General features: G+C 48.5%; 1 protein-coding gene across 1 annotated transcript in view; it reads right to left on the reverse strand.

The window, feature by feature from the left end:
* KMT2A (lysine methyltransferase 2A) overlaps positions 1-26,412 on the reverse strand; it is a 48,177-nt gene that overhangs the window by 9,151 nt on the left and 12,614 nt on the right. Inside the window, exons 2-27 of the mRNA XM_080984171.1 lie at positions 23,906-23,975; positions 20,575-23,255; positions 19,455-19,632; positions 18,996-19,230; positions 18,156-18,220; positions 17,534-17,917; positions 17,097-17,170; positions 16,362-16,490; positions 15,686-15,799; positions 15,022-15,168; positions 14,511-14,606; positions 14,071-14,191; positions 13,621-13,734; positions 13,023-13,207; positions 11,638-11,811; positions 11,149-11,259; positions 10,797-10,870; positions 10,265-10,458; positions 9,740-9,846; positions 8,131-8,268; positions 7,052-7,210; positions 6,799-6,916; positions 6,624-6,702; positions 6,279-6,439; positions 5,348-5,506; positions 193-4,456 (exon numbers count right to left, since the gene is read on the reverse strand). Coding sequence (XP_080840297.1) covers positions 193-4,456; positions 5,348-5,506; positions 6,279-6,439; positions 6,624-6,702; positions 6,799-6,916; positions 7,052-7,210; positions 8,131-8,268; positions 9,740-9,846; positions 10,265-10,458; positions 10,797-10,870; positions 11,149-11,259; positions 11,638-11,811; positions 13,023-13,207; positions 13,621-13,734; positions 14,071-14,191; positions 14,511-14,606; positions 15,022-15,168; positions 15,686-15,799; positions 16,362-16,490; positions 17,097-17,170; positions 17,534-17,917; positions 18,156-18,220; positions 18,996-19,230; positions 19,455-19,632; positions 20,575-23,255; positions 23,906-23,975 — 10,331 coding nt within the window. The remainder of the gene's footprint in view (positions 1-192; positions 4,457-5,347; positions 5,507-6,278; positions 6,440-6,623; positions 6,703-6,798; positions 6,917-7,051; positions 7,211-8,130; positions 8,269-9,739; positions 9,847-10,264; positions 10,459-10,796; positions 10,871-11,148; positions 11,260-11,637; positions 11,812-13,022; positions 13,208-13,620; positions 13,735-14,070; positions 14,192-14,510; positions 14,607-15,021; positions 15,169-15,685; positions 15,800-16,361; positions 16,491-17,096; positions 17,171-17,533; positions 17,918-18,155; positions 18,221-18,995; positions 19,231-19,454; positions 19,633-20,574; positions 23,256-23,905; positions 23,976-26,412) is intronic.

Genomic DNA, 26,412 nt, shown 5'->3' on the forward strand with positions numbered 1-26,412 from the left:
ACGACAGCTTCCTGGTTCAAATGTACATTGGCAGAAAAGCAGACTGCCTGCTGGCTTCTGAATGAAGCTTGTTTTCCATCTAGGCTTTGTTACAGAAGTTTCTACAGCAGAAGTACTAAAGAAACAAAAAGGATGTCAGGTTCAGGAGGGGCTGGGAAAACAGGGGGGAGACCAAAGACCTCCATCTCTTACCCTCCAGCCAAGTCCTGGGCTGCAGAGTTGGTGCCTTGCTGGGGAATGTGCTTCTCAGGGGAGCTGGACCAGAAGTGAGACATCTTGTGCTTCTTCCCAGACCCTTTGCTGATGCTGCTGTCTGATGAGGGCTGAGACCGTTTCACTTTGGCTTTGACCTTCATGGAGGAGCTTCCAAGCAGCTGGTCAGAGGATGCGGAGCTTGCGGGAGAAGTTGAGCTGGCACGTGTGACGGATGAGGTGGTCTTGTTTTGCTCCAGTGCTGCAGGGTTAGTGATGTCCACCAACTGGGGAAAGCCTGAATGCGGAGGAGCTTGGGATGGCGCAAGGTCCACCTGAGGCGGGACGGCACCAGTTTTGCTGGCCAGGATCTGTGTCAGAGGCCCAGGCTGGTAAGATCCTTCGGGGTCAGTGGTCATGCCCATAGTCTGCGCAGAAGGCAAGACACAGATGCTGGATGCTGCCGTCCCCGCCACTGAGACTGTGGACTGAGCCGATGAGGCATCGCCTAGTGGTGAAAACATCCCGGAGCCAGATGGTGGCACTGTGGCGTGCTGCTCCGGAAGACCCAAGCTCTGTTGAGTGGCTTTGATTAAGAGGTTGCTGATGGAGCCCATGTCAGATACCCCTTGCAGCCCAGAGCTAGGTAGTGCAACGGACCCCTTCCCCAGCACATGTCCGCTGGGGACTGATGTGCCCGTGGAAGGTGCTGATGACGTCGGCATTGACACCACATTCAGCATGGATCCAGCAGAGGCTAGGCCTGTCACTGGCCTGGTTGCAAGATGACCACTGTCTGGCCCAGCCACGCTAGGGGGTGTTCCAACTGCTGCTGCAGTTGCTCCCACCCCTTGGGGCAGCAGAGAGGTCTGCTCAAAGTACATTATCCCAGACTTTGAACGCTTGATGATATTGGGGACAGTTCTGTGGGATGCAGGGTTACTGGCAGTTCCCAAATCTAGCAGGCCTGGATGGCTGGGGAGCTGGGAAGGAGTGAAGTTAATCAACGTCATGTTGGGGACCATGTCAGATGGGGTGATGGCGGAAGGGGCAAGCTTTTTGTTCTTGCGCGATGGCAAGCGCGAAATTTGCCTTTTCTTGCTGAGGCCAGAGGGTGGCGTGGTGGCTGTGGACCCAATCTCGGCTCTCTGATTTGCTTCGGGGTCAGGTGGTTGCTGGACACCAATCAGAAGTCCTGAGGCAGGACTGCCAAGGGAGGATGGGAAGCTGCTTTGGGGGGCTGCAGAAAAGGAGTGCAAGTGTTGATGATGGGGCATCGGCAGTAACCCTTTGCTGGTTGGTGGAAAGAGAGGCTGGGAGGAGGAAGGCAAGCTGGGGTTTACACCGGCCCCTAGTGCCAGCCCTGGGCCCAGGGGCCCAAGAACAGAAGCGCTGGCCTCTAACACGCCCTGCGCAGAACTGACAGAAGAGGTCAGCTGTATCTTTTGTGTGACACCATTGGGAAGAGTCTGAAGGACGTACAATGGCTGCATGTTCTGATTAACCACCAGGAGCTTTTCTGCAGCTGCCTTGAGGTGGAGGGGGGCTGTCTGCACAGCAGCATTGGAAATCTGAGATGGGCCAGGGTTCTCTGTGGAGTTTGGGCCATACTTAGGATTCTGAAGTGGGAGGGTTGGAGAAACTGGCACTTGGAGACCAGGTGTCCCGCTATTTCTGGCCAAGTCTTGGCTGGCTGAACGGCCTGGCTCTCCTGGTCCACATGGGGGGCTGGCTATGTGCTCTGCTTCCATGTGGCTTTGAATAAAGGGGTCAGGGGTCAGGTGTCCTTCAGGGCTTGGGTCCACTCGTGGGCTCAACAGAGCTGGCTCCCCTTCACTGGAGGCAGCTTTCTCTGTGACAGTCACCCTCTTCTCAGCAGACTCCGTAGAAGGCAAAGCTAAGAGTGATCTCTCCCCTGACGAGGAGGAGGAGGAGGAGAGCGAGGATTCTGAAATGACAGCAAGTCTGCCATGATTTTGGCTGGGCACTGTCGGGCTCCGAGTGGTCAAGACAGAGAGATCGGAAGGCAGTTCCAGAGGCAGCTCAAACTGCTCCTCTGCCGAGATGGATGACGAAACACTGCTGTCAACAGGCTCTGTGGTTGGCAGCTGCTGAGAGAAGACTTCAAAGAGGCCCATATCCTTGCCCCGGTTGGTGGTGTCAAGGCCCAGCCCATCTCCCAGCGTCAGGAGCTCAGAGGACGATGACTCAGGGCTCTCTCCGAGGGCTTGCATGGAGGGGGTGTTTTTCAGCACAAAGTCCATGATGTCAGACGGGAGAATGTTTCCGCAGTCGTCACTGTTGTTATTGTCGGAGTCGGACTTGAGCAGCTCTGTGCTGAAGGTATCCAGCAGGGTCTTCTCCGAAGGGGTGCTGGCACGAGGGCGGCGGCTGGCCTCTAAAGAACTCAGCTGAGCTTCCAGAGGATCCTGGCTCTGGGTTTTTACGCGGCAGTTCTCCATCTTGGGCTCGGCTGCTTTGTGGCCAGCTGAGCTCTTGGTGACTTGTGCTTTCTCCCCACTCTCTTCGCTCCGATCAAGTTTTAAGCTCTCTGTTCCATTTTCTTTGCCACTCCTTTTGGTCACTGGATTGACTTTCCTGGTTGTCACCGTGATGCTTGTGTCACTTTCTGTCCCGTCATCCACACCATCCAGCTGAGAGATTTTGGGAAGGCTGCACTGTTCCTCCTCCCGGAATAAGTTGTGAGGAGAAGCGAGATGCTCTTCCGTGTTTGAGACCACTGTCCTGGTGAAGTTGTAGTAGTAAAGGTCATCCTCGTCCGACGTGCTGAGGTCATCGGCACCATCTACTTGCCCTTCAGCAGACCTCTTTCCCCGCTTCTTCCCAGTGGAGTTGCTGTAGAAGGGAATGTCTTCTTCCCCGTAAGACCTCACGCCATACAATGGCGTCAGCCCAAAGAACATGTTGGATCTGGCCCGTGCGCTGCGCCGGGGGTACCGCCGCTTGTAGGCCCCGTCTTCCTGCGCTTTGGCTGTCTCCTGGAGCATTAAGTTGCTCTCCTGAACAGGAAGACTCTGGTAGGCCTCGCTTGGAGCCTCAGGGACTGAAGCACAACTTGGGCTGTCTTGAACCAGGGAGCCGTTTCCTGACCGTTCTGGAGTGGAAGAGGATTGTGCCAGGGAAGCTGGTTTGCTCTCCTTAGGCTGAGATTCTACATCACCCTCCCTCTGAATGTTCTTGGACTGGCTATCACCTTCCATCTTGAGAGGAGTCAACGTGACTTTCACTGTGCGCTTCTGGGAAGCCTGCAGATCCTTGGAAGTGGCCACTTCGCCCTGGGAAGGAACCTTGGAGGTCTTCTGGTTAAGCAGCTGTCTATCGGGGGCCTTCTCTGAAGCCACAACATTGTTACAGAGCTTCTGGTTCACATGCTCAGGCGTCACAGCTTGATGAACAAATTCTGGCTCTGCGCTGTCTTTGTTGCTAGGTGTGAGGAGGCTCGGATTTGTAAAGAGTTTATTGGAATGTCTCTCTTTGGCTCCCCTTTTCCCCTTCTGCTGCCGCCTATCTCTGCCTGCAGAAGGTGCTGGGTCACTTATGGAAGGAGGAGATCTGTTACTTGCCCCAGAAAGCTTGGAGATCTTTGCTTCTGGATCCTCGTAAGAGCAGTTTGTTTCTGGCTTTACAAGATCCACCTGCTGCTCTTGCTCCTTCTTTGGGGGTCTCTGATGTAAAGGTGGAAAGGCTACTGCCTCTTTGGAAGAAAACAGCCCAGAAGAGTGCTCTGGAAGCTTCCCTACTTTGCTGGTGTTTGGCTCAGTGCCAGAAGCACTCTGCACAGGAGTACTGGCCTTCAAATTACCCAGGGAAGAACTTGCATCTTTTTGGCTCATCAGCTTGCTCTTCTCTGTCCCCGGAGGCCCCATTGCTTCTAATGACAGTGCTCCCTCCAAGGAAGTGCTTGTGCCTCCTCCACCTGTCCCTGCTGGCCTCTGACCACCACAGGGAGGGGCAGAGCTACTCTGGGTGGCAATGCGTCCAGCTGCTGGGCCCGAAGAACGCTCTGAAGGCTTTGTGCTCAAGTCATGCTCTGGCAAGGGAGACAGGCTGGGTGTTGAAGAGAGGCTGTGCCTGGTGGAGTGAGTGGCCCCAGCTCTGCTGGAAGGCATCATCCAGGACCTCAACTGTGGAGGGGGCAGAGGAGAGGAGGCGCTGTGTCGTCTGGAGCCAATGCTTCGAAGTCCAGATGACAGCAGGGGGTCTCCCACAGTCACGATCTCGTGTGTAATGTGGGTGGGGCTCCCTGGGAAAAGACAGAAGATGGGGAAGAATATTAGAACTGAGTTTGAGGTCATCTACTGAATGCAAATATCTGGATCTATGCAGGCAAGGAGTAAAGCAAAGCCCAAACCCCCGGAGTCAACCCCTTTCTTGATCTAATTATTCCTTCTACTGGTGGCTTCATTGAAACAAGGAAAACACTCTATAACTTTTTCCTTCTGGCTTCAAGTTGCACAGGAGCATGTTTGGTCTTGCCTACCCAGAAATATTTCTTAACTGTAAGAACAGCAGACTGAACTTTCCCTGGGGTTCTTTCAAATTCTGATCCAGCCCCCTGACAAACTCCTATGGCTGGGGAAGAGGGGGGGTGGCCATCTGAGCTGCAGGTGGAGTTCTGGGCTTCAATATCCTGATAGGCCTTTTCTCACCTAGGCCAGGTCTTCTGACTTCACAAGGTAAGTCAGTCACCAGCTAGGATTGTCGGTGAGCAGAATTTCCAAAGAACATTATCCTTCAAGGTGTGGTTTAGAGTTCTGCTTAAAAATGGAGCCCACCTCAGCCCAAAAGCTCAGGGAGGCTTACAAGTTGTCAGCAATTCAAACATGGTTCACTCGACAAGGTTAAATGTGAGGAAAAACTACATGTTAAGTATGTAGGTGAGATGCCCAGAAACCGGGAGGGGAAATGATTGAAGATGCCCCCCTCTACCAGCATCCTCAGTGCTTGGCCTTTGATGATGAGGACGGACAACAAGTCTTTTGCACCCCAGCACTTATTAAGCCCTAAACCCAATAGAGATGGTGGAAACAAGGTTCCATGCCATTGAGAACAGCCTGAAGAAATTGCTAAACAAAGAATGAACAGAAGTCAAAGAAAGCCAGAGAGAGCAGCAGAGGGAGGTGGAGGGCCAGACCTGCAGAGGGCAATGGCCTTGAACCAGGAGATCGCAGGGCGGGAGGAAAACTTGGCGCTCTGATCCGCAGAGCCCTGCAGTTCTGAGAATGTGGCAGGAAGTCTGAAGAGGGAGTGCTCACAACCGCTGACACTGCATGGCCTTCTCTGACTGGAATTTCTGATGAAGAAGAAAAAGAAATAATGAACTTATGGATTCAGGCAAAACCCAGGGTGCATTTGAACAAAACAGCTTCAGGGAAGTAGGGGAGTACTAGAGGCCTTTCCCCTCAATAACATCCTTTCTTCCTCCCTCAGGGAATGTTAACAGAAAAATCTTTATACGTGGAGGGAGGCAGAAAGTAAAAGAGGGGAAAAAAGAAAAAAGGCTGCAGTCTTTTGGCATCTAGGCCAAAACCAGAATGCAAAGCTGGACATTATGTGTCATTGGGAGCAGGTGAGGGCCAAACATTAAGAGTACTAGGTAGAAGCACACCCCCACCATGCCCCAAGCATCTCAGAAGGACAAAGTCCCTTGTTGTTTCAGATCAAGCATACCATAATCTAGTCTCCAGAAACGCATGACACCTGGGCAAATGCTGGAGTGTCTTTCTGCACAGAGCAGAGTTGGGAGTTGAAGACCCTTGATGTTCCTCCCAACACTTATGATTCTATGACTCAGTTATGGAACAAGGGCCAGGATCCACTCCAAAACCTATAGCCAAAGTAGAGGATGTGATCTTTACCAGGGAACCCCCCTTTTTTGCCCTACTCCAAGTGTGTGCTGCTACTGCTGTCACCAAAAGGTATTACAAGCCCTGTCTCATAGCAAAGACTAACCAGAAGAAGGAAGCTTTTGGCTTTGGAAGAGCCGAGCAGTACAAAAAACAGGCACCCACAGGTCTGGCACAAAGGCCACAATCTCAAGCCAAGCCATGCCTGCAGAAACTTGCCTGAAAGTGGCCTGGGGCTGTGCGTGATGGTCCTATTGTCATCGTGCTCTACTGTGCTGTTGATGTCTGGCTCAAGAATAGGAGGGCGGCATTCCATGATCTTGCAAGTGTACACACAGCGCTTCCGAGCATCCGTTGTGCTCCAGTACACTCGAGAGCACCTGGGAAAACATTTAAGAGTTACAACATCTACACAGAGCTGTGCATGCCTGCAAAAGCCCTTCTCTGGGGCAAGAGGAGAAGGAAGGCCAAAGACTTCCTGGGTGGTCCTCACGGCATCTTCCAGGGAAAATAACATGGATTCTGCTGCTGCTGCTGCCTATTCAGGAGACAGCTCCTACTTACTGATAACCAATGGGGAACAGCTTGTCTTCACAGTCAGACAGATCGCTCAGAATCCCGAGGCAGTCAATCGTCATGGACCCTACAAGAAAACCAAAGAGGCAAAGTTCTGTGTGAGGAAGGCAGCAACTAAATTCCACTAGGCACATTGCCAAGGCCAGAGGCAGAGGGCCCTCACCAATCATCATGTGGATGTTCTCTGGCTCCAGACCATGAAGAAACCTTCGTCTCAAGCTAATCCCTTCAAAATCCACAAAGACTCTTCTTAGGACTTCAAAGCCATTCTCGGGAACCACCTACAGCAAGCACACACAAAAAGAGGCCTATACAGTATTAAGGTGAAAACACACAGCCTGAGCTGAGAAGAGCAGGGAAATGGGGAGGGGGGGGAGTACAGCTGGGCAAAGGCCTGGGGTGGTGGCTGGGCTCACCTCTCCTTTGATCATGTCCCGGTGGCGCTGGCAGTAGACTTTCTTATCCTCCAGGAAGACACAGTTCTTGGCCCGGGAGCACATGAAGTGATAGTTGCTTGTGCAGGAGGTCAGGCAGCAGCCCACTGTGGCACCCGACTTCAGGCAAAATTCACATCTCTGCAAGGTTTGAGGGTTGGATTTTTAGGGAAAGCATCTTGTTGTTATGGCCAATGGCCTAAACAAATAAACTGGACTAGTGCAGCACTGTCAAAAGCAGCAACACCCCTAATATGATTATCTATGACATGCATATCAGGTTGCCAACAAAGAGAAAGCAATAGAACTGCTGCTGTTCCACCACTCATTTAGCAAACACAATTCATCTTGTCCAAAACAACCTGTTAGTAATCTGAGTGCAGCCTTTTTTCATTGTTGTTCATTTACAAACTCACATATTGTCTTGACTTCCCAATTTAATTCCAATTCAGAAGAAAGGTGTGTTTTTTTAACAGTTTAGAGCAATTTCTGAGCATGCAAAAGGGATCAGTGACTGATTAAGAACACGAAAAAGCTGCCACAGCCACTAGCCGCAACTGCTTGCAGTTGCAGGACAGCAGCCCAAGCTGGCCACCTGTGATTGTGACTTCCTACACTTCAGGCCACAGAAGACACCCCTTCCTAATCATTACAAGGAGACGCGGGCACTTGCTCACATCTGTCTGCTGCAGAAGCCAGGTGATGATCTGGTTCACATGCTAGTATAATAGAGCTGCTTGTGAATGTCCAAGTAACCAGTGCTTTTGATTCTTTGCAGTCTGGAACTGCTGGAAGCTGAATTCAAGGATCTCTGTCTTTTTCAGATATAACATCCTGTGAAGCCCATTACTTCAACTGTGGAGAATCATGTGAGGCTTTTGCTCTTTTTAAAGTTGGGCCATTAACGTCAAATATGAGCTGTCTCTCCATGGAGACATGCTGTGGGCTTTCCAATATTCTTCTTTGCCGTTGTAACAGCAGAAGAGAAACATTTTAGCTGCTTTTGAAATGTAAATCCTCATTCCTGGACAGACTCCTGAGCCCAACCTGTTCCTACTCACCAGCTGTTTCCCTCTGATCACTGCCACGTGCACATTCTTCAGGGAGCCATCGTCATCTTCAAAAACTTCAGCTGACCACAGGGCACAGTTCACATGGGTCCACTCATTCTGGCCGATGTAGAGGAGACGGCCAGCATCCTGCAAGAAAGGAGAAGGCCACCAGAAACACTCAGAAATCAGTCAAGTGCACTCCCCACCCCACAACTGCTGGGCACATCTTGCAGCAGCCACAGTGAAATAAAAGCTGGCAAACATAAAGGTGGCTCATGGAATCAGACCGTTTAAGGGGTCTTTGCAGCTGTCTAGTCCAACCCTCTGCTCAGAACAGAACACCCAGTGCTAGATTATTATGATTTACTAATTTTTATACCACCCTTTGCACCCCCAGCAGACAGAGGGCTCTCCAGCCTCTGCTCAAAGACCTCTAGAGGGGGAGTATTTCACCACCCCTCCATTGCCCAGCTGCTCTTACTGTCAAGAAATTTCCTCTATTGTTCAATCCAAATCTACCCTCCTGTAACTTAAGTCTATGAGATATAACCCTTTGACCCCTGGAGTCATGGAGAACAAGCCTTTGCAAACTCTTGCATGTGACACAGCCCATTCAAGGATTTGTAGAGTGCTATTAGGTTCCACCTCAGTCTTCTCTTTGCTCAGCTAAGCATAACTGGTTCCTTATATAGGACTTGTCTTCCATACTTCTGACCATCTTCGCTATCTTCCTCTGATCCCATCCCAATTTGTCTACATCCTCCTTGATATGTGGTGCTAGAAATGAACATAGTACTCCAGATGAGGTCTGACTAGTGCAGAATAAAGTCAGTTATTCCTTCTTGTGACATGATGATGGCTCTGTTAATGCGGACTAAGATCTCACTGCAGCCACATCACACCCCTGACTTGTGTTCTGCTTGTGATAAGCTACAGTCCTGAGATACTTTTCACATACACTTCTGCCGGGCCATGTATTGCCCATTCTATCCTTGTGCATCTGATTCCTCCCACACTTGTTCAGAACTTTGCATTTGTCTCTACTGAATTTCTTTTTGTTGGGTTCTGCCTATTTTCCCTTCTGTCTTCTGGGGTCCTAGCTGTCCCTCAAAGTTCAGTGCCATTTGGAACTCTGGTAAGGATTCCCTCTATGCCCTCATCCAATATTTAAATCCTTATCAGATTTCCAGTTCCTACCGAAAGTCATTGATGGTTGGAAGAATGCCAGGCCCAGAACAGAAGCCTGCAGCACTCCACTCAAAACATCCCTCCAGTTTCATGAGGAACGACTGAAAAGTGTCTCTTAACAGGACACTTTTCTAACCAGCTGTGAAACCACCTGATATTATCGCCTGTCCCCATTTACAGAGTTTGCTAATCAAAATATCACAAGGAGCTTTGTAAAATGCTTTGCTGTTATCAGCTAAATTATGCCCACAGCATTTCCACAATTCACTAAGATAGTAACCTGCTTTTGTTTTTTTAAGAAAGGTAATATTAGTCTGGCTCAGCTGGACTGAGTGTGCAACAAAGATCAAGCCTGCCTTTCAACCTTAACTAGAACCAGAAGGCAAAGCCTCTACAGCTCACAACACACATTCTTGACAGAGCCACTTACATTCCCACCATCATCGCCATACTTCAAGCAAAGTGCACACTGCCGGTTATCCTCCACATCTGGAGGAGGGGTAAGTTCTGGGCTGTCCTCCAAGCTTCTGTCAGAACCTCAGAACAGAGAGAGAAAGAGAAAGAGAGAGAGAGAGAGAGAGAGAGAGAAAGGACTGATCACTCCTGAGAAACACTGCTTGGAAGAAAATGTGGGCTGGGAACTGTTTACTGGAGAATAAAGTAGCTTGCAAATGCCCAGAGCAGCAAACAATTTCAGCTGCTCGCTTGAATTGAAAAGGTTTTACTTCACTTTAAAACAAAACACAATTTAACCAACCATGCAGATGTAAGGGGGAGGCAGAGAAAGAGGCTTGGTTCAGACTTCGAAGTCCTGGCAGATGGTAGGTAAGGCAAGGAGCCTCTATGTACCCGACTCTGGCGGGCCCAGACTTTCCCCAGGGTCTAAAGCCTGCCTCCCCCAGTGTCACCCTCATTCCCTAGCACTTCCCCCAGACAAAAAGGCTCAGTTTCTCACTGGATATAGGTGGTGTAGAAGGATGCAGTGGAGTTGGGGAGTCTGGCTCTCCAGGACCTTTGGGTTTTGGTGCTGGAATGATTTTCTTCATAAGAGGAGGTTGTTGAGCACAACTGTTTTCTTCACGCTCCTGCCACTGTGCGTAGTTATGGTCGAGTGATGGCGGCAAGACAGCATTAGGCAGCATCCCACTGCTAGAAATGGACAAAAGGTAGCATCAGACTTGGTTGCACCTAGGAGGCCCCAACTATAGCCCTTAGGCAGGTAAAGCTCTTTCATTCACTGCAAAGCCGTCTCTGCAGGGCAAGGGGCAGGACTAAGACGCAGATTGGTACAAGAAGGACCACAACCCACTTCTACTTTCTAGATCAGGAACTAATTGCAGCCAGTTGCTTTGAGAAGCAGGAGAGGCCCATCTGGAAATTCAGTTCTGATCTTCTTTCCAAGGGGCAAGAGCGCTGGCACCACCTTTGGCTGAAACAGGCAGGTCAATTGCAGCAAGTGAGTGCTGGAAGTGGAACAAGTTACTTACTTGGTTGTAACTTTATTAGGTTCCCAAAATCTTGATTTCTTTACACTGAACCATGGAAAAACGCGTTCCATTTGCTTAAAAACAAACAAAACACCCACAAATGTATTAGAAATGCTTTACAGGACTCAACACTAAACACTTGAAGAAGTCTACTGTCCAAGATCTCTGCAAATTTACAGTCAGGAATAATTTATTATGAACTTAAAGGTCTGCCCAGACAAGATCCTAATTTGTTTCACAGACAGCCACACAGTAGCTTGAACAGAAATATGGGCTCCTTGGGGACTATTAAAGATGCAGCTTCAGTGCACCAGTTGCCAATTTATTGAAAATAAGATGCAGCTTGGCTTACCCGAATAAAGAAGGACTTCACCATGCTGTTGGCCTTCTTAAGTTCTGGCTGCCCTCCGTCAGCATTAATGGCTGCTTGGATTATCTTTACAATATCATCACTAAACTCCAGCTGCAAGATAGACACACACAGAAATCAGCTTCCTATCTTCTTCTCTGATATACTTTATCCAGCCCTCTTCCCCATCCATGGGTGCTGAACATCAAGTGGCAGAAGTTCACCTTTTCCTATTCAATTTTTTAACTCCTTTTTATTCCCTGCCTATGTTTCAGAAGAGCAGCATGGCCAACGTAAAACACTGTAGCGTGGCCAAAACATCCATGCACCTTCAAGGCACAAGGGGGGAATTTATAGCAAAAATGTAGCATTTTAGGACCACCTCAATGCAGTTCACAACAGCAAATTGATTTGTATATCCCATCATTTTCTTCTCCTCATGGAAGCGATGATGAAAGCAAGAAAGAGATGCTGACTGAATTGTTAACGCACCACAGAAATGTAGCCTCCTTGCTCCATTTTTCTTTTCACTCCTTCCAGGTCCAGCAGCTGCTGTTCTTCTTGCTTGCTGACTTCAGTGAGCACAGGAGGGTCTGGGCCTTCTGGGGAACTTCGGGATGGGACGCTCTCTTCCGTCTCAGGATTTAAGTCAGGGGGTTTGGCCGCCTGGACACACAACGGTAAGGGAGTACAACAGTTTTTGAGCCCAGCACAAAGCATTTCTTTAGTAGGTCTGTGGATAGAGGTTAAGAGCCAAAGAGCCTGCAGGACCAGGCCAGTAGTCCCATCTAGTCCAACATTCTGTTCTGATGGTGGCCAACCAGATGCCTTTGGGAAGCCTGCAAGCACTACCTGAGCACAAGGATCTAGTTGACTGAAAGGAGGTGCAGAAAAGTACAGCATAACAGAGGATTGGAGGAGACAAGCCCCCTTCATGTCTGAATTGTGGGAGGGGGCAACATGTCTTGGAAGGGGCTGCACTGCACCTCAGGTCACCAAGTTTGGCCCTCACATTCACACCATAGGTGGGAGCATCTGCAGGGGAAATGCCTCTACGTGAGCTGGAACCTTGGTAATACACAGCAGAGCTCTAGACACAGACATCCACATCTAATGCATGAATGCTAAAGCCCTTGGAGGCAGAGCCCTACAGGCCTTTTCTGGCTATAGTCTACTTGGTTGGAAAAAAGGCTTAGGGGAAACAAAAACAGCAGAAGGGGCGTGATGGAAGTTTATACAACCTTGAGTGGTGCAGAAAGCACGAAAGGGGGAAGTATTTCTTTTCAAGGCCCAAAATGACAGTTAGCAGACAAGACACAGGAAAGGTAGTAATTCTTCACATCATGCATGTAAAACTCTAGGCAAAAACTGCTTTAAGGAATAAACACAAGGAGAGGTCCACGGTGAATGGCTCTTACGGAGGGTCCTTCCTGGTTGATATGGAGCAAGGGCCACAAGTGAGGCCACAGAGAAGGGCAGCCAGTGCTGTGCAAGCTTGACCACTGGCCTGGCTCAGGTTAGGCAGATACAGATGTTCCTACAGACTCCCTCCTGCCTGGAACATACTCTCTCACACATGCTGACAATTAGCAAGGCAGAGCGTTAGCCATTGCCATATGGGTTCTGCTCATGTTATGGGTTCCTCTATGATATCCATTGCAAGACAGAATATCAAACATTTGGTTGGAACCTTTGGCTTGTCACCCTCTTTCCCTCTCCCCACCCCCTCCCACACACACCTGGCACTGCATTTCTAATGCCGCTTTTCTTCTAGAAACACTAGGAAGAATATTGTGCTTTAAAGTCCAACAGCACCACTCTGAGCAGCCAGAATTCAGGTACATTTGTATGGTTCATAGAAGGAGAGGGAGGCCCACCTGTCTATAACGCAGCAAATGGCTGGATGTCCTGGAATTTAGTAGGGCTGTTAGAACCTGCTTCAAAGAAAGCTGCAGCTCTTTCTCCAGTGCTAGCCGCCATTCAGCAGGAGGTTGTTCTGTGCAGTTAATGCAGGTGTAAGCCACACTCTCCGGCAGGTTGGAGAGGATCTCGTACATCTCATCTGAAGGTAGACAGGGCAAGCATTAGGGGCAGAGGGCAAGCCTCGGGAGGCTAAAAGTGTCAGATCTGTGGGGGATCTGGCAGCATGGTAGGAGGTTACATCGTGCAAAGGGGCTCAGCTGTAGGGATTCCAATGACTGTATTGGGAAGTGATTCAACAGGGAGAGTGTCTCTCTGCACACTCTCAGGAACCCACAGCACAACTGCAGCCTGCAAAGCTGGGCTCCGAAGTCCACAGCTAAGCACGATTAGCTCAGGATATTCAGCTCCTTGGCTTCTGCACCCTAGTCCAAGAAGAAACAACCCACCCCATAGACCAAGATGGAATTGCAAAAAGGATCTCAAGCACAAGGTTCCTGGTTGTAAATGTTCATCCTACTCCTCCATATATGCAGGGTTGGAAGCAGTCCTCACCTGAGAGGTTTTCACACTTGGAGTGGACCCAGCGGTCACATTTCCCACACTGCATCATTTTGCTCTCATAGTCATCGTCATCGTAGCATTTGTCACAGACGGGGCAGAAGTTCCCTACAAGCAAAACAGAGAGGCGGTCCAGATTTCCCACCATCAGTATACAAAGCCAAACACTCTAGCGGTCAGGGGACTCCACGCAAAGGGCAAGAATGGCTATCAGTCACTGCCACTATTAACAGCCAGCAGCAAGTACTATACTTGCCCCCTTTCAGTGTGAAGGTGCTCCCTGCTGCCGTCCCCCGCTTCCCTAGAGGAAGTACTTGAATTTAGCAAAGCAAGGGCTGCATCTGCACATGGAACTGCAGCTGCCAGCATTTCCCAGGCCATTCAGCATGATACAGCATACTTCCGCAGCAGACCAGACCTATCATGCACCCAGTCTCTCCACACCTTTAGCGAAGAGTTTGGCACAATCGTGACACAGAGAGAAGTCGTGAGACCATTGGGCATCCCACCCTTTGCCTGGCGTTGTCGCTCCACAGCTCTTGCAGCGGACACATTTCGTGCAGATCTGGAAAGACAGACAAGGAATAAAGGGCTGCACAGCCTCTCTCTGGGATAATAGGATTCAGTCATAGCAGGCACCAAAGATGCTTCCCTCTACGGGTGAGCCATGGAACAGAAATCATGCCTCAGCCTGCCTCTTTCGCAATGGCCAGTTGATGGGGTTGCCATATCCAGCAGTTTATGATTCAGACCGATTTTATTGCATATCCTTGTAAACAATGGACCACTTTCAACATCAGGCTAAGACATCTGGCAGTCTGATTATAATAAGAGGGGAAGGTATCCCTGCCTTACAAGTGTCCCCACGATGCAACAGAACTCACCCAAACCTTCTTTTTCTTCGTAGGTTTTGTTGGGTAATTTGGTCCCAGGCACTCTGGGTGATAGCTGTTTCGGCACTTGTTACACTCCAGCAACTGCTATGGAAACATGGAAAACAGCAGCAAGTCAAGCCTAGATGCTCCAGTAGTTGCTTTAGACCAGAGCTTTCCAAACTGTGTCTCGTGACGCATTAGTGTCAGCTGCTGTGTGTAGGTGTGTTGTACGAACACTCCCCATGCTTTTCCCGGGGCTGGAAAGGGGATAGTTTAACCTCCAGTTTGCTAGTAAAACTGAATTACTATGTTGCAAAATGATGTATGTCTAAAAAGTGTGTCACCAACATGAAAAGTTTGGAAAGCTCTGCTTTAGACATTTGATGACTCCTAGTTCAACATGAGGAAGCTGTGTTGGGGAAACTTAGCATCCCTGGCGGCCATCCCTTACGATGCCACAAACCCCACATTCCAGAGGAACAAAAGGAGACAGGCAAGCTCATCAAGGGACTCCGACTACCTTGGTGGCCTGATGCTGCCTCCCACACACATGGCAGAACTTGCAGCGACGACAGCACCAGTTTTCCAACTGGTCCTCCAGGGGGCGCTCACTGTCCTCCAAACAGAACTTGTGGAAAGGCTCACAGCACACCTGGCAATACACAAACTACAAGGGAAGGGGCAAGTCAGTAGGTCAGCCACATCCTGCAGCAGTTGCGCACTTCAACTATTTGCCCATCAGCTTGCCCTGGATGGCTGGCTCCAGAGGGAGAGGGAGGAGGAGGAGAAAGTCTTTGGTCACCCCACCCTCATGGTTTGGTCCCCAGTTTCACCAAAGAGGCTTAGAGAGCCCTCTTCCACCACCAAGTTCCGCACCATTTGTCTGTGGGCTGTTTTATCTCCAGAGCCCCTCTGCAAGAGCAGCATGTATTAGTGAAGCTACAAAAGGTCCACTGGTGCCTAGAGACATAAGTGCTTATCTGACACCACACCTCCTGCTTTGAGAGGTAGGTAAAGAAGCATTTCAAATGGTAGTTGAAGCTGCAGCTCTAACTGATGGCCTTTATTCAGGATTCAATTCCAGCTTCAGATTTCCTTTAATTTTAGGTAGCTGAAATAATATCTCACAAACACATACACCAAACACCTTGGTGTGGACTGTCCCTGTGGGACCTCACCCTTACCTCCACATGCCCACTGCTGGCACAGAGGAAGCAGACCACCCTGGGAGTTATCGGGACAGAGGTCAGGATACCCAAACCGCCCATTTCCCAAACGTTCTCAGCCTCACAGTCCTCCTAAAAAACACAAAAGGAAGAACATGGAAAGGGAATTATCCTTACACCAGGCCCAGGGGTGGTAGAAATGACAAGAACTGGAGCAAAGCAGGAAGATCCTGTACACATCACTATGAAAATGTTTTGTTTGTCAAAGCTTTTGTTATATACAAAGGAATGTGCTGGATGGAGTTACTTAACCTCGGTTCTCTCCACACCAGTGATACATACCTAGACATCTTCTAAAAGGCACGTGCCAGCAGTATATGCATGCCAATGTACTGCCTAACTAATGCTGTTGCTAACAATAAAGACTCTCTTTGGGCATTAAGAGCCTCAGGAGGCTGCCTCGGTTTACGGAAACTGCTGGTATTCCCTTTTGTATTCATCACTCTTTCTCATCCTCCTGTGTGCTATCTTAAGAAGCAACAGGCTCTACAGAAAACTAAACAACTTTCATCAGAACAGGTCTTTGTAGAAAGATGGGAGTTTCAAGGAAGAGATGTTGCCACGTCCTACAAACCCCCAAGGCCAGGTTTCTGGTGGAGAAAGGCAGGGGGACCTCCCCAAACCACCCTGTTACCTTGAAGTCTACTCGGATCCTGTGGACTCCATCTATGAGGGGTTTCTGTTTGGAGCTGTTCCCATTTGATAAAGTGCTCAACATGTTGAGGGTACCATTATCTGGCTTGCTGACTGAGGGTGGTCTCTCCTGGTGAAAGAGGGCAAAAAAATGGCATTTTCTTTGCTCAAGCAGCAGAAGGAAAACCAGCATTCAATATATATGCAGTTATTTATGGGCTGGAATCTAAGGAGGACTCTCTTCTTTCACATTTTGAAAAGCAAAGAGCAACAGGGGTTTCAGAAACTGGAAAGCAAAATCTGAAATTCTGAATTGGTCAGTCTTGTTTTGAAGGCAAACTCAATCCAGTAGGTATCCACCCCCAAACATGAATTGGAATCTATTAGTGTTAAAAGGTGCATGGCCTTGTCTTTTCTGGAGGGAAAGGCCATTCCATGCATAAACTATTGGCTGGGGGGAGGAGAGAAAAAAAACCATAGTGAGAAGCATCATCATCTGCACACCAACCTGAACCTTGGAGAGTCAAGCAAAAGGACCCCTAAGAGCCTAGAGCCATTGTAAAAGCAGCCCATCTGCAGATGCTGCCATCACAGGGTCAGAACTTGTACCAAAGGGCATCCTCAACTTGTGCTGTCTTCATGGGCTCTCTAAAAGCCAGGAGAGCTACATGCAAGGAACCAACTATGAAAAAAGCTCTTTCTGTTCACTGGAGAAATAGAGCAACTTGCAGGTTACCTTTTCTTTTGGCTTCTGTTTCACTGGTAAGCTTGGACGAGGAGTTATTTTCTTCTGTCTGCTTTGCTCGATCCCTAGGAAAAGTACAAGTGCAGTTTGTTAAAAGCCAAGAGTTGCTTCTAGCAGTCAAATGGAATTTGGGGACTTAAGAAGACAACAGCAACTTCTTAAGACGCTGTTGTGGAAAGCCGAAAACAAAACACAGTGAACTAGCAATTCCAATTTGTTAGGGAGGAGTGGGCACTGTAGGATTTCCTGCAGCTCGCCACACACTTGCTAACCTGCCCAGGTGTGTCCAAGGCTGCTCTTCCCTGACCCACTTAAGAGCCCAATTAGTACAGCAGATGTGGTCACATCTCTTCCATGGAGTCCAGAGGTGGGTTGCTTGACTTTGCAGAGGCAGCTAACAACTACCTTTGCTGCAATTGAATACCTACCCACTTCTGGTGGTGGAGCTGCCTTCTTCTTGGGCTCAGCAGGGTTGGTTTTGGGGGCTTCCTTTTTTGGTGGGCCTGTACTAGGCGGTGGGGTGGGAGGCACCTGCGTGGGGGGCGGTGCCTGCTGCTTGCCAGCCTTCCGGGCTGCAGGGGGAGGGGCCTGCTTGGTGTCTGGGGGAGGCGGAGTCAGTGGTGGTGGGCCCTCCTCACTCTTCTCCTCACTGGGCTTCCGGGCAGGTTCACTGCCCCTTTTGGAGGCATGATCCTCTTTCGCCAAGGTGAGCTGAGGAGCAGCTGCTTTCTGTCCAGCCTCTGGCTGGCTCTTCCCAGCATGGATTTCTTTCTTTTCACTGGACTTGGATTTCTTCTCTTTCTTTTTCACAGCTGTAAAGCAAAAGCAGCACCTCAGATGCAATGACCGATAGCGCAGCCTATGGCACTGGCCTCCCCCAAGTGAGCAACGGCCAGAGGTGAGGGTGGTGCCTAAGGAGGATACGCCAGCCTGCCCACGGCCTCACTGCCTAGATGAAGCTGAAGCTGAAGCTGAAGCAAAGATTCTGCAGCTGTTAACTATGCCTTTCTCTCCCCATCACAATATAAATAAGGGAAAAAAACCACCTACCTTTGGCTTGCTTCTGGAGATAGGCTTTTGATGGCATCCACTGCAAATTCTGACACTTCCTCATCCTAGGGGAGAATAAAGGAAGGAGATGGCAAGATGCATCACCCGACACAAACAAGCCTTTGGATTCCCAGGCATGTTGCAGGCTGCTGCATCTCAAGTGGAAAGATATCTGCTCTGGAGCCATGCCAAAGTTCGAGATCAATGGCAGACCAATCTGGCTAAAGGGATGAGAAAGATCGTCCCAGCAGGACCAGCCCTGCTATGTTAGCCTTTCTGCTATACCAAAAAGCAACTACTTTTGAAGCATCTTCAAAAAGCCTTACTTTCAAGATGTGGAGAAGATAACTATTCTCCCTCTTTGTTTAAGATCTGAAACCTTGCTCTGAGGTTTGGCCAAGCCACTGTGAGGAAGGCTGCTCAGAGGAAGCATGCTGTGGCATATTCACCAAAGGGATCAACTCTCCACACAACACTTTAGTTTTCACGTTCAGCAGAATACACAGCAGGGTCAACCCAAAACCTGAAAAGTCTGAAGAAAAGAGGAGGTAGATCTCTCCACTGCCCCACCCAACCCTGTCCATTTCCCTGCCACTCTCTTGAGAGCCCCCAACTGCCACTTTGAACTCCAAGAGGAAGGAAAAGCAGCAGCCAAGCTCAGAGGATGACAAAGTCACTAGTCTTCCGCTCCTTAGCTCTTCTTTGATGCAAGTGAAAGGATCTTCCTCTGGCTAAATCTTTTATAGGAAGACAGGGTAGAAGCACCACAAACCAACAACGGAGGGCCTTATTCCCAGAGCAACGGGAGGGCAGGGGCGGGCTTCACAGCCACACACTTACTTGCAGCACTGCTTCTTGATGTTCCGCCCACCAAACTTTGGCTTATCCAGGCAATTTGTGCAGACACCACAGTCCTCTGGGACCTGGCAGCCTGGGCACTGCCCACAGCGCCTTGACCGCCGGCCTTTCTTCACAGGGGGCTCCTGGGGGGCCTTGTTTCTGGTAACTGGCTTGATAGGTTTGATGGGAGGTGCAAGGGGCTCGGCATCTTCTGAACCTGCAACCGAGGACTTGTCTGTGAAATGAAAGACCAGCTATTAATTCAGCAATCAATAAAGGAGAAGTGAGTCCTCAACAGAACTGACTTTGCTGGCCATTGCTGGTTTCTCAGAACAGCTTCACAGCGGGGCCCATCCAGGTTTCCTAGAAACCTTCATCCTACAGCCTCACATACCTTCCCCTGCCACCGATGCACCCTTGGAGAAAACAGCACCCTTCAGCATAAATTCAGACACTTACCATCGTTCCCCATGGAAGACAGTATCTTCTCTCGTTCTTCCCATGGTAAGGCACTCAGAGTGGGCATGTCATCTGGAAAGACGGCTCGCTTGCGGCCTAGTGCTACAGCTGCCCTTCTGCAAACATGCTTTATGCGTGGCCCTCGCACGGAGGTCTCTGAAGAATCACTCTCTTGACCCTAAATTCCAAGCAGGGCAAGAACACAGGAAAAGGCTGTTAAGACACAATCAACCATCCCACAGGGAGCGATTCAAGTTCAAAAGTAAAAGCAGTTTGTCCAGTAGAAGGTTAAAGATCTCTGAACCTTCTCTAAATGTGTTTTCAAATGGAGGACACAGCAGTAATCAGAAGTAGTTTTTTTCCCTAATGAACAGTAACCTTTTAAGTGTAAAAATGCTTAACTAAGGCTAAGACTTGCAAAGAAAGGAACAATTCCTGCCACTACTTACATAAAATGCATCAAACAGCTAGTTATGCACCTCATGTGTGACCAAAAGCCCACCAAATCCTATACCTGTTAGAAAAGTGCAACAGCTTTGGGGAGACATCTGGTAACTGGCATCCCTCGGCTGTTGTGTATTTGTTTGTATGTGCATGTGTGTATATGTCTGGCCAGGGTGGGTTGAGATTGTCTTTGGTAAAAGGTAAGTGGAAGCATGAATAATATTAATAATAATTTATTATTTATACAGCGCCCATCTGGCTGAGTTTCCCCAGCCACTCTGGGCGGCTCCCAATCGAGTGTTAAAAACAATACAGCATGAATGTAAAAGGCTGCAGTGAGAAAACTCTCACCAGTAATTCAAAAAGGAAGGAGCCATTGCTTTCCCTTGGGATGGGCAAGACATGATATCAAGGCAACAGGAAGCTTCAAAAAGACACTTCAGTGGGAACTGTGACTCCAAAGCAGAGGCAGCTAAATGATGATCTGAGGTCACGCTCTGGTTTGCTTACAGGGACCTAGAAATCTGAGACGCTGCACCTACTCAGGCCACTTATGTCAAGAGTTTTGGCCTCCCCCTCATGGTGCCAGCCAGGCACTGCATGGCCTTCTATTGTCATAGTTATTTCGCTTCATGTGCTACCTCTTTTTTCAAACCACTACTTTGGGGGTAAATACCTGTCCTTTTGGCTGATCCACCTGCTTCAGGGACTTGCTCTTCTCAATCTTATACAGCTGGGCTTTTGCTTTCTTGAGGAGGCTGGCCACCCTCTTGTCGGTCATTGGAAGTTTGTCTGCATGAGCCAGCACTGAGCTGATGGAGGAATGTTTCACAATGTTGACTGAAGCAGCAGCTGGGAGACGCAGGGATTCTTCCTTTTCAATGGAAGGAGCAGCCAATCCAAGTTCCAGACTGGATTTCTCTAACCCCCCTCGGCCTTTCTTGGGCAGTTTGGTCTTGATGATGGCTGCTGCTGAGTCTACAAGAACCACAGCAGGCACATCTGCTGCTGGATCAGCAGCCGCCGATTTCTTCCGGCCTGCAGTTTTTTTGGCAGAAGAGGAAATGGCTACATCTTCACGGACAACTTTTCCTTTGGAAACTCGAGTCAGTGGGAACAAAGTTGAGCTGCTCTGAATCTCTGGAGCCTTTTTCCTTTTCTCTTTCCTGGACTCCCGCTTATTCTCTTTCTCCCTCTCTCTATCCCTCTCTCTGCTTTTCTCCTTCTCAAGACCTTTGTCACTTTCTTTATCTTTGGATGGTTCCTCACTGGAGGCTTTGTCTCTGTTCTTGCCCCTCTCTGTTTGGGGACTTGGTGTGAACCATGGAAAGAGGGGAGTGGGGCTCCCGGATGAGAAAGGCTCAGCCGGAATGCTTGCCTGCTTCCTCGGTCTCTGGCTTTTCTCTGCCGACTCCCCAGGATGGGAGAGAGAATGGGAAGGAAAAGTAAAAGTGGAGTTTAAGGCACTGGTGGTAAGGGAACCCACAGGAATGCTTGTCAGCGAGGAAGAAACTGATGAGGATGGAGTGAGAGTGGACAGGTCAGAGGTGCTTAGTCTTCCACTTCTCGTCCTCATGGAGTGCGAAGGAGATCTGGGTTCTGATCGAATTGGGCTGAACCCTCTCTTCTTCCGCTTCTTCGAAGAGGATGCTGCTGCAGTGCTTCCTGCTGCCGATCGACTAACAGAAGAAGGCAAAGTTACAGACTCAAAGATGCGTGAGTGGGCCTCACTTGGGGTGAACCTTGGAGCTCGTAGCAAGGGGCTCCTTTTGTGTAGGTCGAATCTTGTTCCAGAGTGAAGAGGAGAAAACAAGCGGGCTGGAGCTGCAGCTCCAGGCGTTGAAAAACCAGAGGCAAAGCCAACATCCTCAGGGGTCAGCGGGGGAGGCCTGAAGTTATCAAAGATGGGCTTGCGGATGAGACCTTCTTTGGCATACTTGGCTGAGGAAAAGTACTGGGGTTCGGACCGAGAGTGCTTTAGAGAGGTCCAACGGAATGTTGGCTCTCGAAGAATCGACTTCCGCTTTTCTTGCATGGGAGCAGCTGAGGAGGGCAGAAAGGGCGATGCCAAAGGGATGGTGGGGGGCATAAGCCAAGGGGCATGGTCTGAAATGCCGGCAGCTGGCTGGAGCGGTGGCGGCGGGGTGAGAAGTGGTGGAGGAGGAGAGGAAGACGATGACTGCTGCTGCTGGGACACACTTTGGAGGCTGGGCAGTTTTTTAGCTGCTTTGGGCACAAAATTTCTCTCTGCCATAGAAAACCTCCTCCTCCTCCTCTCGCCACTCTCGTTATCAGGGGAAGGGGATGTGGGCAACGGAGGGTGAACTTCTGGAGTATTGCTGCGTTCTTCAGATAAGGCCTGCATCTCTTCAGAGGCCTGAGAATCTGTGGACGTGTCAACACTGGGACTGCTGGACCGTGAGGAATCTGAAGACACCTGAGAGGAGTGCTGAGAGGCGCCGCTGGACTTCTCACTGGACCCACAAGAGGGAGCACTGAAGCGGCTATTTGGTGTGGATTCCGGACGGGCTATTTTGATTGGTGGATCATAGTCTTCATCTTCAATGAAGCGCTTGGGAGTTTTAATGATCCGTGAAGAGATCGCACTCACCACTGGCATGATGAACTGCCGGATGTTTTTGAGCTGCGTCCTCCCCTTCCGGCCTTGAAGCTTTGCTGCTTCTTTCTCGATCTTCTTCTGGGCCCCCTTTTTAGCCCTCTGCAAGAGTTGCTTGGCAATCGTGGCATCAGTCCTCTTGGAGGAAGGGATGATCCTCACAGGCCTGCGGGGGCTCTGCCTCACAGCTGGCTTCTCATCCTTCGACAGGGGTGAGACTCCATCTTTCTCCTTTCGCAGCTTCTGGGCCTTCTCTAATGGAGAACTCACAACTAGAGCCGGTGCAGTCTTCAAGCGATCAGAAGATGGTGGCCTTCCTCTCCTGCGTACAATCTGAACCCCTTTTCTTCCAATCTGGAGCTTTCCAGATTTGAATTTAGACTTCAGTGGAGAGAGTTTTCCTGCTCTTAGTTTCTTAATTTTTGCAGCATGCTGAAATGTAGTGGAAGGTGCTCGCTTTATTTTCTTTAGATTCTCTTTTTCCTCCTTGCCTCCTTTCTGAGCATCTGGAATGACCTCTTTGCGGGTGATCTTGAACTTCACACTGCTAAGTGCAGGAGGCCTCCCTCGTCGCTTTTCTGCACTTTTCAATTCTTTCCTCTTTAATTTTTCCATGGAGATGGGTTCTGGTTTGCTTGAAGGTGAATACACAGGTGAGGACTCTGAGAGCACAACTGAACTTCGGTCTGAGCTGTTTCGGGGTCTCCCACGAGGTTTGCGTGCGCTAGGCTTGACTGAGGCTGCAGGTAAAGTGAAGGAAGGGGAAAGAAAGTGCACATTCAGCTTCTCTGCAAGATGGGAAAAAGTGTGTGCATTTCAAAGTCACACGATATGCAAACAGGCTATTGAAACCAAAGAAAACAAAAGTTTTTAAACAAGCATTATATATAATGCTTGTTAACTGCTGGAACCAATAGCTTCTGCTACAGGAAAAGGATTTCTGTCCAGTTGACTGTTAAAGTACTGCAAGTTCTCCTCACCATGAAAACTAGTAGCTCTGGAGATTAGTTGGTCAGTTCCACTTGTTTCTTTCCAAAAATGTAGACTAAGGATAGTATTCAGGATAAACCAAATTGAAAGCCCACTATGTATTGTTGCATTGTTTACTTTTAAAACGTTGCTCATGTTAAAGACAAATGAGAGGTATTATACAATATGCACTTGATTTGATGCCTATTTAAATACTCAACCCATCCATCCTTGCAAGCCAAAGGCCCCCCCCATCCCTGTAGCAGAGCTTAGTCACATCCCTACAGATAAGATGGAGAGAGATAACATGTGTTACCTCAACGGTTTGTGGCACTAGTGCAGTCTTCAGACCAGGCCCATGTAGACCGTTTTAAGATAAAACTCCCATGAACCTGACAAGACAGTAGCAAACTGAACATACCTGTGGGAGATTTGGTGGGACTTTGTCCTTTGGCCTCATCATCTGAACCAAAGCCTATGAACTGCTCATCCTGCAAAAGAGAGAGAGGGGCAGTTTAACAGACTAGAAATATCTACAGCAATGCTGATTGCTTGGTCCCAGGTAAGTGGAGGATGAAAATAAGTAGTAACAAGCCCCACAGGGTGTGTGCTAGAGTACCACCAATGTAAGGCTATCAGTGGCTACTAGTCATGATGGCTGTAGACTATCAGCATACTTTTGAATACTAGTGTCTGGGCAGCTGAAGAAGGGAGAGTGCTGCTGCTGTGCTTATGTCCTGCTTCCTGATGGACTTCACATAAGAATCTAGTTGGCCCCTGTGAGAATTGATGTTCTAGATGAGCCTTTGGTCTGATCCAGCTGCAGGGCTCTTTTTGTGTTCTTAATGCGCACTCAGCTATATGTGATAATGAAACTGTCTCTTACAAACCACAAGGGAAATGCCGGATAAAATCTAGGACTGAAGGGCAGGACACGAAAACGAATGAATGAAACAGAAAAGCACCACACTGAGGCTGCCCTCTCTGGAAAGGCTATCTGGCGATCACTGGTCTATGGCCACTTCTGCTGGATGGACCACATGGCAGACATACTCCTCTTCTACAGTAACCACTTCTGCTCACCAGCACAGAACTAAATGATCAAACTCACAGCCACAAGGTATGGTGTTGGCCACATCCTAAAAAGGATTATACAAACTCATTGAGGAGGGAAGGCTTATCAATAGCTACTAGTCAGGATGACCTGAGCGAATTGAAACAGAAGGGAATAACCTGGCTGGAGTATTATCAACTAAAAGCTGCCCCTGAAAAGGATAAAAGAACCAAAGAATTTGACAAAAAAATATCCTATCTGGAGAAGGATATTTTATATAATAATCAAAAGACACTTTCAAAAATGTACAAACTACTTCTGAATTGGCAAAGAAAGGAGGAAGATATCAAAGAAATTACAATAAAATGGGAGAGGGACCTGGGACATATGATCAAACTCAATATTTGGAATGAATTATGGACTAAAAATATAAAATTCACGGCTTGTTTCCTTATAAGGGAAAATCTTATGAAAATGTACTATAGGTGGTACCTGACCCCTGTAAAACTTGCAAAAATAAATAAATCAAACAATAACAAGTGCTGGCGATGTAAGGAACAGATAGGAACATACTACCATATGTGGTGGTCCTGTCTAGAGATACAAAGATTTTGGAACATGATTTATGAAGAGATAAAGAGATTGATAAAAACTACATTTAGCAAGAAACAGGAAGAATTTTTACTAGGAATGGTTTCAGATAATATTCCCAAAAACAAAACTAGGGTATTTATGTATGCAATGTCAGCAGCAAGGGTTACAGTGGCAAAACAGTGGACAGATAAAAATACACCCACTAAAGAGGAATGGGTAGTCAAATTGTGCGAGTACTTGGAGCTCGCAAAGCTGACAGATGCAATAAGAGATAAACCTAAAAAATTGGTGAAAGAAGAATGGGAATGTTTAAATAATTATTTAGGGGACAAGGGCTCAACAAGAAAGATCTGGCTATGTTTAGAATGATACCATATAGAGAAATGTTCCCTGATACCAAGATGAGGGATTCCTTTGGAATGCAGATAGAGATAATTGATAAGAATAATGATCTGTTGTGAGCTTGATGGAAGTGTACAATAGATGAGCTTTCCTGCTCTGGCTCATCTTCCTTTTTCTTTTTCTTTTCTATTTTTCTTTTCTTTTATCTTTCCCATAGTTGCTCATGTTCTGTGTCACGTACTTCGATATTTTTTGTAGTTTTTTAAAAAAGTTTTTTTTCCATCACTATTAAGGAATTTTCCTTTGTAATTTCGGTTGTCTATATTTATATGTACCTGTTTAAAGCAAAATAAGAGTTAAAAAAAAAAGGAACCTCTGTGTCCCTGGATGCCAGATGCTGAGAAACAATCAAGAGGGAGGGGGGTGGAGCTGCTCCTTGCATGTGGGTTCCCAGGAGCATCTGAATAACTGCCAGTTACTATTATGCCAGACTAGATCCAATTCTTGTGGCCTTAACCTGAAGCTAAAAGGACACCAGCCATCCCATCCTGCAGGTGCTAGTTCTCCCATATTTCAGGGGTGGGGTAACTCCTCTACTTGCCTGTGACATTAAACACTGATAACTGCCGGCATCTTGAGTAACAGCATCAGTCTATTCTTTATTTCCAAAATGCCTGACACTGTGCCGGGCAGGGTCCTTTGGGGGGAACACAGCATATCCTTCTGCTATCTGCCAAAAATGAGACAGGCCACCCACGGTCAGCACAGCAGGGAAATCCCTGTACCAACTGCGACAAGGATCCTCCTTTCCCCAAGTGTAGCTCCCTAAGCAGGAAGTGGCAACTGTTCAATTATTTGAATGGAAAGAGGTGTGCTTTGGGACAAATGAGGCGGCTGACAAACCTTGCTGGCTCTGCTCATGTGTGGTCCCAGTTGCA

This window comes from Podarcis pityusensis, assembly GCF_964106645.2.
Source record: "Podarcis pityusensis genome assembly, chromosome: 15".
Taxonomy (NCBI): Eukaryota; Metazoa; Chordata; class Lepidosauria; order Squamata; family Lacertidae; genus Podarcis; species Podarcis pityusensis.